The sequence below is a fragment of the Haliotis cracherodii genome, unplaced genomic scaffold (assembly GCF_022045235.1).
Source record: "Haliotis cracherodii isolate W230 unplaced genomic scaffold, xgHalCrac1.p SCAF_3, whole genome shotgun sequence".
Taxonomy (NCBI): Eukaryota; Metazoa; Mollusca; class Gastropoda; order Lepetellida; family Haliotidae; genus Haliotis; species Haliotis cracherodii.
Window position 1 is genome coordinate 7,214,235 of NW_027266286.1, and position 16,459 is coordinate 7,230,693.

Here is a 16,459-nt window from a genome sequence, read left to right on the forward strand (position 1 = left end):
GAGCATCATGGGGTGGGGTCTTCCAGAACATCGGTCAAGGGAGAGCCAATGGCGTCGCAGCAGCTCGGTACATTGATCAAGTGTTGAGACCACACGCCATACCTCATTTGCCATGTCGCCGCAACCACAAAATTCAGCATGATAACACCCGTGCCCACACTGCGAGAGCAACAATAGACTTCCTCCAGCAGAATGGCATCAGAACCATGCATTGGCCTGCCCTCCGTCCCGATTTAAATCCCAAAGAGCACCTGTGGGACGAGATTCAAAGACGGCTGAATGACATCCGACCAAGGCCGACAACTGCAGCTGATCTGCATCAGGCGTTCCACAGAGTGTGGGCTCAAGTGCCTATGTCCTTCATCAAGCGCCTCATCCATTCCATGTATCGACGTTGCACAGCAGTCATCAATGCCCATGGCATACACACGAGATACTGACTTGTGATGCCATTTTCTCAGAGACTAGTTTCACTTTAAGAACATTTGACACTTTAATTTCAACCTTGATGATCAGTTTTGCCACGTTTCATCTTATTAATATGTCTCAAAGTATGTTTACAGTGTTTGGACAAATAAGGTTTCTGATATATCTATCCATGGTGACGTTTCTTTTGCGGTTCAGTATATTTTGTCGAAAACAGGTTTTCTGATGATCTGGTTATCATACCTGGGAGTGGTAGGAATGTGGCCTTGGCATGATATATAGGCAGCCATAAATAAAATGAGCCACGTTATATCTCTGTAACCTATCTTGATCTAGTCGTCATACAGTAATTCTATCTGTGTCGTCCCGACACAATGCTTAAACTTCTTCTCCACCTTCTCGTCCCCCTAGTGGTGGGGGACTATCCCTTCAGAAATATATCTCTTCCCTGGGAGGGCAGAGTCAACGATCTCGTGGGGCGTCTCACCCTGGACGAGATTAAGCTGCAGATGTCCAAGGGTGGCGGGGGCCCTCAAGGTGGCCCCGCCCCTGCTATACCCCGCCTGGGTATCAAACCATATTCCTGGAACACCGAGTGTCTCCGGGGGGATGTGGGGGCGGGGGACGCTACCTCCTTTCCCCAGGCCATAGGACTTGCAGCCTCATTCAGGTATGACATTAGAACTTTGCTATGGGTATCCTGTGGATGCTTGTCTCTTCAAATTCAATAACAATATATGGCATACAAACCACACAATCTGTGAATATGTAAATGCTAGTTGTTTTACCTGTCACGGTGCAAGGTGAGGACAGCGCCTTCCTTAGCATTGTTATCCAAAACATTCAGTTACACATTTAGGTCTAGTTCCTGCAACTTGGTAAATCGTTCCGTCATTCCCGACAGCCCTGATCTGATATTCCGGATAGCCCAGGCCACGGGTGAGGAGGTGAGGGCCAAGTATAACAATTATACGAGGTATGGGATATATGGAGACTACAAGGGTATCAGCTGTTTCAGTCCAGTCATCAACATCGTGAGAGACCCCAGGTGGGGTAGGAATCAGGTCAGTATAATCTGCAGGTCATGCAATAATAGAGAGCTAAAAGATGCGCAGTCAGTGAATGCCAATTACACAATGTTATAGTCCTCCCTGCTATTTTAAGAAATCAACTTAGTGTAAAAATTGACGATTTCTTTGGACTGAATCCAGTCTCTACCTATCTTATATATAACGTCAAGGCATAACGTTCTTTAGTAGGCTAGTCCAAAGTCCGTATGTCTTCTCATCGAACATTATCGGTGACGATATGGGCACGATGTGCTTTGGCATTGTAATCTTGCAGTTCAAAATTTCTGCTGATTATTTCAGCGAATGGAGCAACGACGGGACGAAAGAGTCCGTCATCATGTGGCTGGCCAGTCAAATGTCCATTTACAATAAGCAAATCAGTTCGCCTGTTATGTGTGATACCGCCCCACGCCATGACACCACACTCTCTCATACCGATTATGGTCAATAATTGTTGCCCTAGCATACCGCCCACTCAACCTCTGCCATCTGTGAATCAGAGGCAAAACCTTGATTCTCTGTAAACATGGTGCCTCACTATTGGCGCACAGCTCGTCCCTTGTGTTGCCTAGCTCACCACAACTTTGCCGCTTACGGTAAGCTGGTACGGCCGTTCACAGGACGCTCTGCCTTCAGAAGGGCTGCATAGAGCCGGTTTTTAACGGTAAATGTTAAAATTCGTCTTGCCTAGGTGTGTTATTAGCCCTGCCACGTGTATGTCTCATTACAATCCAACCCGTTTAACGATACCTGTCCCACAGTCAAGAATCATCTCAAACATTCGAGCAACTTGGGATATTGACATCCCCAACCACTACACACCCCATCGTACCCACAATTCGCCATTTTGTCTGTTCATTGAGATACTGTCTCAGGGGCATTAGTAATTGTGAGTTCCCCTGTGGGCCTACGCACTTTGGCTTCTGTGTGCATGTCTATCCTGTGTTGTTCATGCATGATGTGAAATTGCATTTTGATTAGATGCTGCATTCAGATAATGCCATGGTATTGCAAATGCACACCTCAACGATAGGAATATTCAAATCGTTAGTTCCCATATTTTTGTCCGTAGTATATATACCGAACCGCAAAGGAATTTCAAACGTCACTATGGATGGATATATGAGAAACCTCATTTGTCCAAACACTGTAAACATACTTTGAGACATATTAAAAAGATGAAACTTGGCAAAACTGATCATCAATGTTGGAATTAAAGTGTCAAATGTTCTTAAAGTGAAACTAGTCTCTGGCAAAATGGCATCGCAAGTCAGTATCTCGTGTGTATGCCATGGGCATTGATGACTGCCGTGCAACGTCGATACATGGAATGGATGAGGCGCTTGATGAAGGCCTTGACACTTGAGCCCACACTCAGAGGAACAGCTGAAGCAGTTCAGCTGCAGTTGTCGGCCTTGGTCGGACGTCATTCAGCCGTCTTTGAATCTCGTCCCACAGTTCTCTTTGGGATTTAAACCGGGACGGAGGGCAGGCCAATGCATGGTTCTGATGCCATTCCGCTGGAGGAAGTCTCTTCCGAGTTGTGACAACGGTGTGATAACGTTGTGTTTACGTTGTGGTAACGTTGGGGATGTTACGTCCATATAACGTTATTCTGTGGACCCCCATTTATGTTGTTACAACGTCATGGCCTAACGTTGTGTTACGCCATATTCACGTCGTCACAACGTTGTGATAACGTTGTATTTTACGCTGTGGGAACGTTGTATTTTTACGTTGAGGGAACGTTGTATTTTACGTTGTGGTAATGTTGTATTTTACGTTGTGGCAATATCATAATAATGCGTCCCTACAAGGTTATTTTGTGTACTACCATGGACGTTGTCACAACGACGTGAAATAACTTTGTGTTACAAGGATGAAATACGTTATGACAACGTTATCTATCTCATGACCATTCCCCACTAAAATGTTGTAAAAACAACCCCAAACTAAACTGACAGGCAAAATAAACTATACCAACCTTGATTTGGAGTTGACAACATTATCAAATATATTACAAAAATATAGTGTTGCGAGTTGGAAAGAAAATGTATCTGACTATGTTCTGATTCAAATTCCACAAAGGTGGCATTTACAGGAACTTCAATATCAGGTAAGGAATGACACAGGGTGTAAATGTCAATTTGCAAAATAAACAAATCATCTGAACGAAAACAGAAAACGCATTTTTTTTTAACAAATGCATTAGTCTTGTATGGCCTCCATTCCTCTGAATACAGCCTTGGACACGTCGCCGCACGGAGTCTACAAGATCCCTGATGACGTCATTGGGGATGGCTCGCCATTCTTCCAACAGTGCCTGAATCAACGTTTGACGAATTGACGGATGGGGATTGGGCTGTTCTCTCTCCTCTCCGACGATACACACGCACACGGCCATCAGCTCGATACAACTGGAACCTGCTCTCATAAGAGAATAGAATTCGTTGCCAGTTCCTGTTTTGCCACCGCTGTACCATTCTTGCCCAATGGAGGCGGTTACGTCGGTCACGACGGCTCAAGTTCATCCCACGAAAGGGCCGGTAGGCCCGAATACCGTGTTGTCGAAGACGCCTGGCACCTGTCCTTCTGCTGACCACATGATGTTAAGCTGTGGCTGCCGATGACGTCACAGTGACGAAACGATTGCGTAGATGTAAGATGCGGAGGTTCCGATCTTCATTGGCGGTTGTGACCCTGGGTCTTCCACTTCTTGTCCTGTCATCTGTACGACCTGTTTGTGTGAGTCGTGTCTGCAGCCTCGTTATCGTTGTTCTGGTGCAGTTGAAGATGCGAGCAACATGGGCATGGCGTGCACCCAACTGCAACATCCCAAATGCTCTCTCTCGCTCTTGTGCGGTAAGTCTCGGCATGTCAGCTGTTGTGGTCGGTAGGATTGTGGTGAAAAACATACAGATTGGCGGATTTTATACCGTTCCGAGCCATTTTGTCGTGATGCACGTGCATCCCATTTTCAATGAAAAAAGTTCGATAAAGTCCATATTCGGGAAGAAGCAGGATTTTTTAAACTCAGTAATGATGAAGCTGCGCTCATGCGATTTTGTTTGACAATGAAAACTCCAGTTCAGTGCTGATGTGATATTTTTTAAATAATTCAAGGCGCTTATCTTCAGGCTCATAGAGTTAAATAAAAACATATATCTGCTTTTGTAGCTGTGACTGTAAACATACGTAATCTCCATAGAAAAGTTCCAGGTCCCCTCCCCCCTTTTGAATATTAAATGGTCTGTCTCTAATCAGATCTCTATAGTATACTTCAACTTTCAGTAGTGCGACTTCACCATTCAACAAAGAACTCCAAGACACATTTGAGTTGACATTTTAATATTTTTAGATAATTGAAAATTTATACTCTTTTCGAAATTATTGAATGCCAGAATCTTCTTTCTTTGGTGTTCACTTCCTCTTCCCTGAAATAATAAATCTCGAGCAGGTATTTGAAAGATAGTATATGACGAGAAACATTCATTTGGAGATAAGGCTTTATCAAAATTCAAACAATAATGTATAATGCAAGTGTCTGATGGAAACAAATTTTAACATTCATTCAGAGACATCAAGAATCAGGTTTAATACAAAACGTAGTACGAGCATCGATTTATATCAATAGATCTACATTCTTAACATTCATTTGAATAAAATAAAACAAACACCAATTAACATCGATATAGACAATGGAATGTAACTGTAAACAACTTTACTTACGTTAACATAATTCACAGCCCATCCTTTATTTGGTGTATTCCTCAATGATTCATTTTATCTCTTGGAATGGTCGCGTAACATTTTCCCCTTTGTTACAACGAAAACATATAAAAAGTCAAAACGAGAACTATATTCACTAAGCATACATTTAGATCTATAGTCTATCCAAAAAGATAACTTATATTCTAAAATTTAGGGAAAACTGTAAATCTAAAGTCCCCATGTATAACGTCCGATCGGAAATATCTCAGGCTACAGATATAAGTCACAAAATTATGAGTACCATCATAAAAACACCTGATGTTATTTGGTTTCCATAGACACCGGTCTGACAAACTGGTCAGGCAAACCAGTGATTGTTATAGTGAGCCACGTCTCACAACCTCTGTGAGTACAATGACACACAATCATGTTAGTACAAACGTTGGTTTATTGGGGACCTTTTCTAAACCGGAATCCAAACGGGAACAGATATATTAAACAGGCACTGTAGCTAATTACGACTCACATCTTCATCGTTGCACTGTTTATATAGATCATATGAAATTTATTTGTTACTACGTTAACTGAACATAATACAGTTCAATATCGTTAAAAATAATTCTGTAGTATGGTAGCCTACATGACAACATATGGAGATCGAAAACCGAACGAATATGGTTCCTATCAATTTAATTGTATTTTTCATTGGTGCACGTTGGCTACACCTACCTCACCGTAATAATCAACAAACGATGACCAACTCACTGACAATATATAGTGATATTTAACTTTTGACTATCGACTAGCTTATCATCACCAGAGAGGACAATACCGCATTCACCCCGTTATAGCGCGCGACGAGAGACTCGTTTTACTTTTGCTCGTTTTCATTAGTAGGGAGTCGGGCATAGATCTAGTTATAGGAAAATGATAAATTGATTCTTTTTTGGAAATATTAAAAATACACATGATAAGGGACTTGCTACAATAAAACTTTATAGACAACACCAACAACCAGATGATCAACATTTAGGCTACTTCGGTCAGTGCTAATTAGGCCTATTCGGAAATTCTTCCCGAAAATACAATTTTTCATAACATCATTGAACGCTGTAGACTAGGGCTATACCTCGCAGCCTACAGTTAGTCGATTGTTTTGATACCCGCTCTTTGCTGTATAAGAGAAATCTACTCAACCTTTCCCATGTCCTGAATGAACCACATTGTTTCACAAAAATCACAACAAATCTTCCGCGATAAAGGGACGTCATTCTGACGTCACGTCACGAGGCAACAAGCTTAACTTTTCAGCAGTCGCTCTCACGCCGCAAAAATGCGCGCCAATTGTTTTTAACTGTACTATTGCTTGTGACAACATGTAGTAGACGGATTACTTCGTAAATAGATATATATATATATGTTATAAAAAATAAAACTAAGAGATGGTAGATCTGCAAGTGGTTTCCTAAACATCATTTACAAAACGTGTTGTAATGTACAAAGCACAACGTTAATTTGCAACGTTGTTGTTACGTTGTGGAATAACGTTGTCATAGAGATACTTTAAATTTTAGTATTAAGAGATGAAAATTCAAATGCCGAATATATAGAAAGGTAATGCATTACTGCCTTGGTATTCTGACAAATTCATGTTGATTTTGATAAAGCAGTTCTATTCCTTTATGACTATCAAGAAGCAAACTCCATGACGCTTCACCGACGTTTCAGAAACGTAGTTACAAAACGTTGTGTGATGTCCTATGGACAACGTTTTCACAACGCGAATGTGCAACGTTGTTATAACGTTGTGAAATAACGTTGCACGTGGACGTTATATTAACGTTTTGACAACCTTATATATCACGACGTTACCAATCCAACTTTTCACAACGTTGTGACACAACGTTGTTAGCTGGGTTGCTGTTTTCGCAGTGTGGGCAAGGGCGTTATCATGGTGAAACTCGTGGTTGCAGTGACGTGCCAAATGAGGTATGGCGTGTGGTCTCAAGACTTGATCAATGTACCAGGCTGCTGTGACGTCATTGGCTCTCTCTGGACCGATGTTCTGGAAGACCACAGGGCCAACCCTCTGTGCAAGACCAATTCCACTCCACACCATGATGCTCGGGCCACCCCACGAGTCTCTCTCAACAACACAAGCATCCAAATAATGTTCCCAACGGTGTCGCCAGACCCTCTCTCTCTCTCTCTCTCTCTCTCGCTCTCTCTCTCTCTCTCTCTCTCTCTCTCTCTCTCTCTCTCTCTCTCTCTCTCTCTCTCTCTCTCTCTCTCTCTCTCTCTCTCTCTCTCTCTCTCTCTCTGCTGTTGAGATACAGTAACGATCTCTCGTCTGAGAGGAGGACTCTTCTCCACTGCTGGTGACGCCAAAGCTGGTGCTGTGTTGCCCTCTGAAGATGGTCCCAGCGATGGCGTGGTGTCAGAATGGGCCCTCGGTGTGGCCTGTGACAGTGGAGGTGTGAGCTCTAATGTGACCCCATGGTCTTGTCGAGCAGTTTCCACAGCAATAAAAAAGCGATCTTGAAGATGTTGTCGCACAATCTGACGATCCTGACGGTCTTCCCCTACGTGGTCGGTCATCTGTAGTGTTGATGGTCTGGTACCGTTGCTGGAGCCTGTACATGGTAATCCTTACGTGGACTTGAAATGTATTTGCTAGTTGGTAGCAATTCAATAACAAATGAATGTTATCTGATCAGGGTGGATTTTTATAGGGCAAGAAATGGGGAACTCACGTTCATCGTGTTGCCATGACCGTTGCCATGATGCGTTTGGGCGATCAGTTTTATTGTCATCTGCTTTGGTTTTTTATCATCAAATTTCATTTTTTCGGACAAGGTAATGTTACATTTAGAAACTTTGACAACAATTACCCAGATATTTAAATGACAACTTGTCATGCAATGTTGCTTGAAGTGACGTTTCTTTTGCGGTTCAGTATATATTACGAACCCATCTGTCTCAATAAAATGTATCCTGCTTAATTGACGTGTATGGACTTATGGCCTATTTACCGCCGCAGCATCACGACCTACGTCGTGAATCAAATAATCTTTGATGTATCTTTCTTTTCAATTGAGGCGAACGCCACTGAAAGACCTCTACCATGTATTGTCAAACTTGATGTTCCTTTCTGTACGAGGCATATCATTATTTGGACGTTGCCTGTGTTCTTGTAAAAGTTTCACAGCGTTTATGCTGTATATCCCTTGCCTGAATCCGTGACTCACTGTGACATGTGGTCAGAATTCGTCAGCACTATCAGTCATCACCACTGGAGGTAGTATGGGAATTAGACACCGTGTTTGTAGAGTCTGCTGTCTCTGTATCTCGAGGTTCTAGGTAGCTTCGATGTCAGATCAACATGCTTTTTCTCTTTCTTCAGGAAACGTATGGAGAGGATCCACACCTGACTGGAGTCTTTGCTGCACATTTCGTGAAGGGTCTCCAGGGAAGCGATCCCCGCTACGTCAGAGCCAACGCCGGCTGCAAGCACTTCAATGTCCATGGTGGTCCTGAGAATATACCTGTTTCACGCGCATCGTTTGATGCAAAGGTAGCTCGAGGTCAGAGATGCCGTCATGTAATGAAATGTGTCAGCAACCAAATAGTTCATCCAGACATGTAACTTTTATGAATAAGAACTTTGTTTTATAGTTTGTAATTACGTTTCAGAGTACGTTGAGTCTAAATAATACAGAAGATGCTGTACATAAAAGTAAATTCTTGTAAATGCCTATCAAAGTTTTAATTTTCACTAAGTTGCAAATTCAAACAGTGCGAATTTTGCACCGTTAATGATGTTCCTATTCTGGCGTTAACACTTTGCAAGGAGGTCGATTGTTGTATGCAGATGTGAACGATATGCTCACAATGAATGTAAAATTCTTATGTCATTGAATGCATTTGGAATATTAAATTTTCTTTTCAGGTGTCTGAAAGAGATTGGCGAACTACGTTTCTCCCAGCTTTCCGCTCCTGTGTCAAAGCCGGGACCTACAGTATCATGTGTAGCTATAATAGGTTAGTACAAAAGCAAATGTTACTTAGTCTAATTTGGTCCTCACCAATCATCTTAATACTACCAAGGCCAACATCGGGACCTTTTTTGTCACTTCAGGAGTATAATGCGTCTCTTACATTGTGATATGTGGGAATGAATATCCAGTTCATGGTATGAATATCTTATTTGTAAGAATCAACGGAGTGCCAGCATGTGCCAACCAGAAGCTTCTGACGGATATCCTGAGAACCGAATGGGGTTTCAAAGGTTATGTGGTCAGTGACGAAGGCGCCATTGAGAACATCATCTATGCACACCACTACCTGAACGACAGCGTCGACACTGTTGCAGCATCTGTGAAGGCTGGATGCAACCTCGAATTGTCCTATTTCGATAGTCATCCAGTTTTCTTTTCAGTTGGTAAGTGGTATCTGCATTGAAAACACGATTGACTACCGAGCAAAACCACGAGCACAAGATTTGTTTTCCGATTGTTACGGAAAAGGCATGATTCACGGTCTTATCATCTTCATCAGCATCAAGTGATATTTAACACATTTGGCAGCCAACGTGAGAACAACATGATGGGAAATGAGTGTTTGCTTAGGTGGATAACTGCCAGGCAAAAAAAAGTATACACCTATTCTCGTCAGTGTTATGCATATTTTGCAGTGTACGGATAAGTTAGTGGTTCACAGTGATGCATTCATATAATGTTCTTTACTATTGTGCCTTTCACGCCCAAACCAATGTGAAGACAAAATTTGAGCATTTCAGGAACCATAAGGCCTTGAAAGTTTGTGCATTTTAATTTGCACGGAACACGTGCATATGTTACCAGGGCTGTTGCCGTGATACGTTTGGGCGATCAGTTTTATTGTCATCTGCTTTGGGATTTTTATCATCAAATTTCCTTTTTCCGGACAAGATAATGTTAAATTTTGGAAACTTTGACAAAGATTACCCCAAATTACAACTTTTCATGCAATGTTACTTGGGATGACGTTTCTTTTGTGGTTCAGTATAATAATCAACACCTGTAGCAGTTGGGATTCTCTTGTGGCAATAATGTTACAATTGTTTGTTTCACAGTAGACCATGTGTTCTACTCACATCACCAATATATTTCTAAACCTTAGCTGTGAGTTGTTAAACAGAAGTCATGATGTTTGGTACATCGCACAGTCATGTCATCCTTATTTCAAGTGAAACTCTAAACAATGTAAACTGTCAACGTGGACGTATGGCTCTGAAATGAATGTGTGAGATACGGTATGGGTGTTACTTTGTGTCCTTCAGTTGATGCTGTGAAACAAGGCAAGCTGACTGAAGAAGAGGTCAGGACCAGTGTGAAGACTCTGTTCAACGTCAGAATGAGGCTTGGAGAGTTCGACCCACCGGAAATGAATCAATACACAAAATTAAACATGTCGATAGTTCAGAGCGAGACTCACAGGAACCTGTCTGTTGAGGCAGCAATGAAGACATTTGTGTTGCTGAAAAACCAAAACGTCCTTCCCTTAAAGCCATCAAGCTACAGAAACGTTGCTGTAGGTATATCATTGAGTATGGTTTACTCTGCTTTTAGCAATAGTTCTCGCTTTCTATCCTGTTTCTTACTTTCCTACTTGCAAGTGTTAACATAATGAAAAGAAATCCTTCTCCAACAGGTGGTGGGACCAATGGCCAACAATACATATCAACTGTTTGGAGACTATGCCCCCACCATGAACCCGGAATACACCACCAACCCTCTACAAGGTATACAGTATCTCTGGTCTACAGTGAGGTATGCAGCAGGCTGCACAGACAACAAATGCACTCAGTATTACTCCCACGAAGTCCGGACAGCAGTAACAGCATCCGACCTCATTTTTGTGTGTCTTGGCACAGGTGAGTTAATGGGTGATATATATCTAAAACATATAACTGTACCTTATTATACTCACAGATAAAAGTTAAGCACACCCCTATTTCTGAACCATGACAAATGGCAAAAATCTAAGCATGGGATGACTGACCACAGGAGATGGGCGATACCAATGCCATCGGATAGAATAAATATTTGACAACAAATAAAGAAGATATTGGTGAGTTGGGATTGTAATTTACTGACAAAAACATCATGGTAACACAGGTACTGTTTTTGACCTTAGACAATACCTAAAAAAGTATGGAGCTACCGGATTAAGTAAACGAGTTACGTTTGATGTTTCATGTCAAAATGTTCCTTAAAGTTTCTACTTGACATGACACGTGAAACAGATCAGTAGTGGGTATAACCGCCACGTGCCCGGATGCCGCATTCCACCCTACGTCTGATGCCTCCAGTCAGACGTTGGATCTGTTGAGGGGGATGCAATGCTGCTTCCAGTTGGTGTAAATCTTGTACAGGAGGATCTCGTGGTGCCTGTATGCGCTGCCCCAGAATATCCCAAACATGTTTAAGGCGGTTCAAATCTGGGCTCATTGCTGGCCAGGGTAGAGTCGTTATTGCATTGGCCCTCATGTAATTCACGACTGCATGCGAACGATGAGGCCTGACATTGTCATCCATGTACTGAGGTCGGGTAGAAAGAGGATGGTTGTCAAAATAAGGAACGACGACTGGCCTCAAAACGTCCCGGATGGACTGAGCCCCTGTTAAAATGCCCCTTATGGCGATCAAATCCATCTGCAATCATGAGAGATACACCCCAAACCATTACCGAGCCCCTGCCGTATGCAACAGTCGGTTTAATGTCCGGTGCTGACAAATTCTCGTTCTTCCATCAGTGACGTAGAGCAGAAAGCGACTTTCGTCTGACCAATGTATCCGTCTCCAAGTTCTTAGATTCCAGTTCTGTCTTTCATGACTGTTACAAATACTGGGACCAAACAATTAAGAAATATATTAGGGTGTGCCTAACCTTTTTCTTTGTGTATATTTGGAGAACTCTTATGACTGGGACGAAGTGTTGGTCGTCTTCCAACTTAGCGACAAATTAAACTTTTCGAAAGTAGTCATAGCTCATGTAGGAGAACATCAACATGTGAATATCCTGCCTGTATTAATATAGGAATTTTACGACAGTGATACAGCATTAGTTGCATTTAAGCTGGCCATTGTTTTCTACCACGTGTCATTTTTGTCTTGTTCTCAGTTTTAGACAATGTGTCAGTGTCATCGTAGCTCTGAAGAAGATAAACATGTAAATGAACGTGAATATCATATACACAGTACCATCAGCGGTTCAATACAGTAATCAATACAATTCCAAAACAGGGTCCCAGTTATGTCACATGGCATGATTGTATTGTATATCTGTCAATGAAGAGGAAATAAAGGAGAGTATTAATGTGTTATCATGCAAATATGTTATACTACATGAAAGGCAACTGTATCTCTATGTCATGGCCTTCATGTATTCTAATGGATGATGCTATCATAAGCAATAACAAATATGTCAATTAGAGGTGGTATTACCGAGTATTCTCTATATCTTACTTTGTTAAAATAAGTTATTCTCAAAGAGACTCTTTCCTTGTCATTATCATGTGTGTCCTGTGGCGTAAAATATGTTATATGTATAGTTTTTCAATTTTTGCACTCACTCTATCACTGTAAAATCATATGGAAAAAGCTTCGCGATTCTCTAGCATTGACAATTTATATTTACTTGAACTGGGTCGATGTTTCTACTGGTGGACTGAAGTATCCAAGTTTCATTATAAGCTCAGTAGGATGTATCTATGCTGAGTCAACTACAAAAGAACTTTTTGGGGCGAGACTTTAAAACTGTCCCCCATTGTTTTGCAAAATGAATATATTTTTAAACGTGTTTCTTTACTTATAAGCAGTAAAACCTTTGCAGTTGTACATGTTCAGCAGACATTATTCAAAATTAATATACCGAGCAAAACGCAACCACGTGTCTGAAACTTGAATTTCACTATTTATAGGGTAGCGAACTGCAGCAACACGTAAAGCACGCGTTCCTTGTGGTATCTGGACAAATTTGGGTTCATGAAACTATGAAAGCCTAATTCAGTCATACATCATCATATTTCGTATTTCTGATTCCCACACGTGAAATCAAGAAACTATGAATATGGTGGCGCTTAACTTGTGTGCATGTGTATATATTTGATGTGAGTTTCTTGGCATCAGTCATGACTTGTCTACTAGGTAAAGGTTATATGCTGACGTTTCAATTCAGGTCAGGAACTAGAATCAGAAGCTAACGACAAGGCAAACCTAGAGCTCCCCGGGCAACAGCTGCAGTTGCTGAAGGATGCTGTCACCACTGGCCAGGGTAGGTTGAAGTAGAATAACACTGTTATGTTATGTTATGTTATATCTTTTACCCCGTGATGATTCGGGGAAACAACATTCACTAACTCACTCGCGCAGTTTGAACTGTCTTGAACTACTAAGTGATCATTTCATCTCTTCTTCCAGGATATGGTGCCAAGGTCATCCTCCTTCTTTTCAATGGCGGACCCCTCAATATTACTTGGGCTGCTGAGAGTTCCAATGTTCAGGCTATTATCGAACTATTTTTCCCAGCCCAGTCAACAGGCGAGGCTCTGCGACGAGTACTTTTGGCTGAAGGGCCAAATTCCGTGCCTGCTGGAAGACTTCCGGTAACGTGGCCAATGTACATGGACACAGTAAGTGTAATTTGTCTTCTTCAAAACATAACTTAAACATATCCCTAGCTTGATTGCGTTCTTGCTCCAGATAATTCCCACATTATTCATTAGAATTTGCAGTATTGCATTACATCATAATAATAACAATGTGTCATCTACTCAAAAGAAATGAAAACATGCCAAATAGAGATCAACATGAGCAGATTGTTTTCCAAATTTAGAAAACCGGTCCATTGACAAATCTACGGTAGTGTTGAATGTTGGTAGAGAATTTAATAATAAGAAGACCACGTCAAATGTTGCAGGTGGACGAAGAGGTAAAACTCCTTCACTTAATTTTGTTTAAGTATTTACCTTCAAAGAATGATGGTCCACTATGGTATTTTAAGGTCGCAAACCTTTCCAAAATAAGTCATGTCACAGTGGGCAATTATGTATGAAATATCCTTCAATGTTAACCCCAAAGGTGCCCGACATTACCAACTACACAATGGTCGGACGCACATACCGGTACGCCAAGTATCCTGTTCTCTTCCCCTTCGGCTACGGTCTCTCCTACACCAGCTTCTCCTACGACATTTTGGAGTATCCCACTCATGTGACAGCAGGGGATGACATGACTGGTTCTGTCACACTTAGCAATCGAGGATCCTTTGATGCCGATGAGGTATGAGTGTTGAAAGAAATGAAAAGCTTCATTACATAGCAGCCATGATCACAAACATTATTATACTATTAAGACAATATGTATTCCCCACTTGCTCCCTCTCAATCAGACTATTTAGCCCATTTAGCTTGGAATTAATAATCCTTTTGAGTATCCAACTCAGAAACATTTCTCAATGGGTTATATCTATAGGTGTTTATGATGTAATTGCATGTCTTTATTCCAGGTCATCCAGGTGTATATATCCTGGACTAACGCCACGGTGATGGTTCCACAGCTTCAGCTGGTGGCCTTCAACAGAGTGTTTGCACCACGGGGCGTGCAGACTCAGTGGAACTTCACCATCTCGGCTGAATCTCTGGCAGTGTGGACTGACCAGAAGGGATGGGTTGTTGAGCCAGGTGAGCTGACTCGTGCGGCACACGAGGTACCCTTACGACATCAACAAAATTATGAACAAAAACAGAAGTAGTCCAGTCTGTACCAGACAATAATGTGGTTGATTCCATGAACAACAGTCCTCGTTGTATGGGAGAGAGAACACACTTGTTTTATTGTCGCATTCAGAAATATTCCAGACATATCACAGTGTCTGGTAGATAATTGGGCCAGGGCCAAGTAAACCAGTCTTTGATAGTCTGACCCACTTTTGAAAGAATGATGACGCACAATAAATAACTGACATTATAGATATCCAGTTCTGAGATTTTAGCTTCTCCCACAAATAAGGGCGACTGGGGAAATCATTCAGCCCAGTGATCTACAAAGACCTCCCTATTGGAACTTTCTGTTCCCACATGATGCACTGTAACGTATCACTGGCAGCTTGTCTGGTTCAGAATACCACGACGTGTTTCTTGTAGTGCTGACTATTGACATAGTTAGGAGTGTTCTAAACCTGTATCTGTCAGAGGGATAAGGTTTAAAATCGAATCAGCTGTTTCGATGAGGCCCCAGGTTGAGATCACATATAGGTTTCATCACTGTATTTACAACAGACCGCTTCACCGAACCAATAATAAATACAAGTATTAATATCTTTAGAAAAATAGAGCTGTCGTCATCATTCATTTGGTCATTACCTGATGTGCTCAAATGCTAAATGACAGTCAATATGATATATTATCAACACTTAGACATTAAGCAAAGTGAATGTAATACAATAAATTACTCTTACATAATTTGACTTTTCAGGTGTCATTTCATTGTGGGTAGGAGGCCAGCAACCTCATTCCAGACCAGCTCTTGACTCCAATGTCATTTCCGGCCAGTTCTCGGTTATAGGACAAAAAACTCTAGGTCGATATTAACCAGCATAACTTCTGCCTTTTTTACGCATTTCTCATGTCTAGTTTGATAATGGATGATATTGGATATGCAACGCTTTCTATATATGTATCAAGCGATCAGATAGGACATTATCTAAAAAGAAAAAGATGTATCAAACAAAATGGTAAAATGTACTAAATTGTAATGCTGCACAATGAACTGAACTCAAAGTAAAGTGTTGAAATGTTTAGTTGCTGCTTGATGGATGACAGGGCTGCCAGTTTATGTTCCTATATTTTGTTTAATAAAAAGTGAGTTGTGTTCAATACTGATTGGAATAAAATATAACATACATGTCTATATCATAGTGTTGTCTGTTTATCAGAAGAGCCCTGCGTGAGTGGAATGAAGAGACAAGTGCAATGTAGTGTTCGTGAATACTGCATACAATACGTATTTATTTTTTCATTTGTTTATATGAACGTGATGGGATAAATATTTAATGTCAACGCTAGAGAATAATCAGTCTCGATACAGACTCTATTGGGAGAAAAAGGCAAATTATGAATGGATCCTGAAGATCAGTGAGTACACCAGGTGTTCGTGAATCCTTGATGACAAGTCGCAGAGCCTGACCATCCGCTACTGGGATACTAAAGA

At 41.4% G+C, this 16,459-nt stretch overlaps 1 protein-coding gene across 1 annotated transcript; it reads left to right on the forward strand.

Moving 5' to 3' along the window:
- Window positions 1-800: 800 nt before the first annotated feature.
- Window positions 801-15,857, forward strand: LOC139473708 (uncharacterized). Its single transcript, XM_071256428.1, has 12 exons — window positions 801-1,096; window positions 1,331-1,490; window positions 8,611-8,781; window positions 9,157-9,248; window positions 9,422-9,648; window positions 10,528-10,778; window positions 10,899-11,121; window positions 13,428-13,523; window positions 13,670-13,881; window positions 14,330-14,530; window positions 14,757-14,931; window positions 15,725-15,857. The coding sequence occupies exons 1-12, from the start codon at window positions 801-803 to the stop codon at window positions 15,838-15,840; spliced, it is 2,220 nt and encodes a 739-aa protein (XP_071112529.1). The 3' UTR covers window positions 15,841-15,857.
- The last annotated feature ends 602 nt before the right edge of the window (window positions 15,858-16,459 follow it).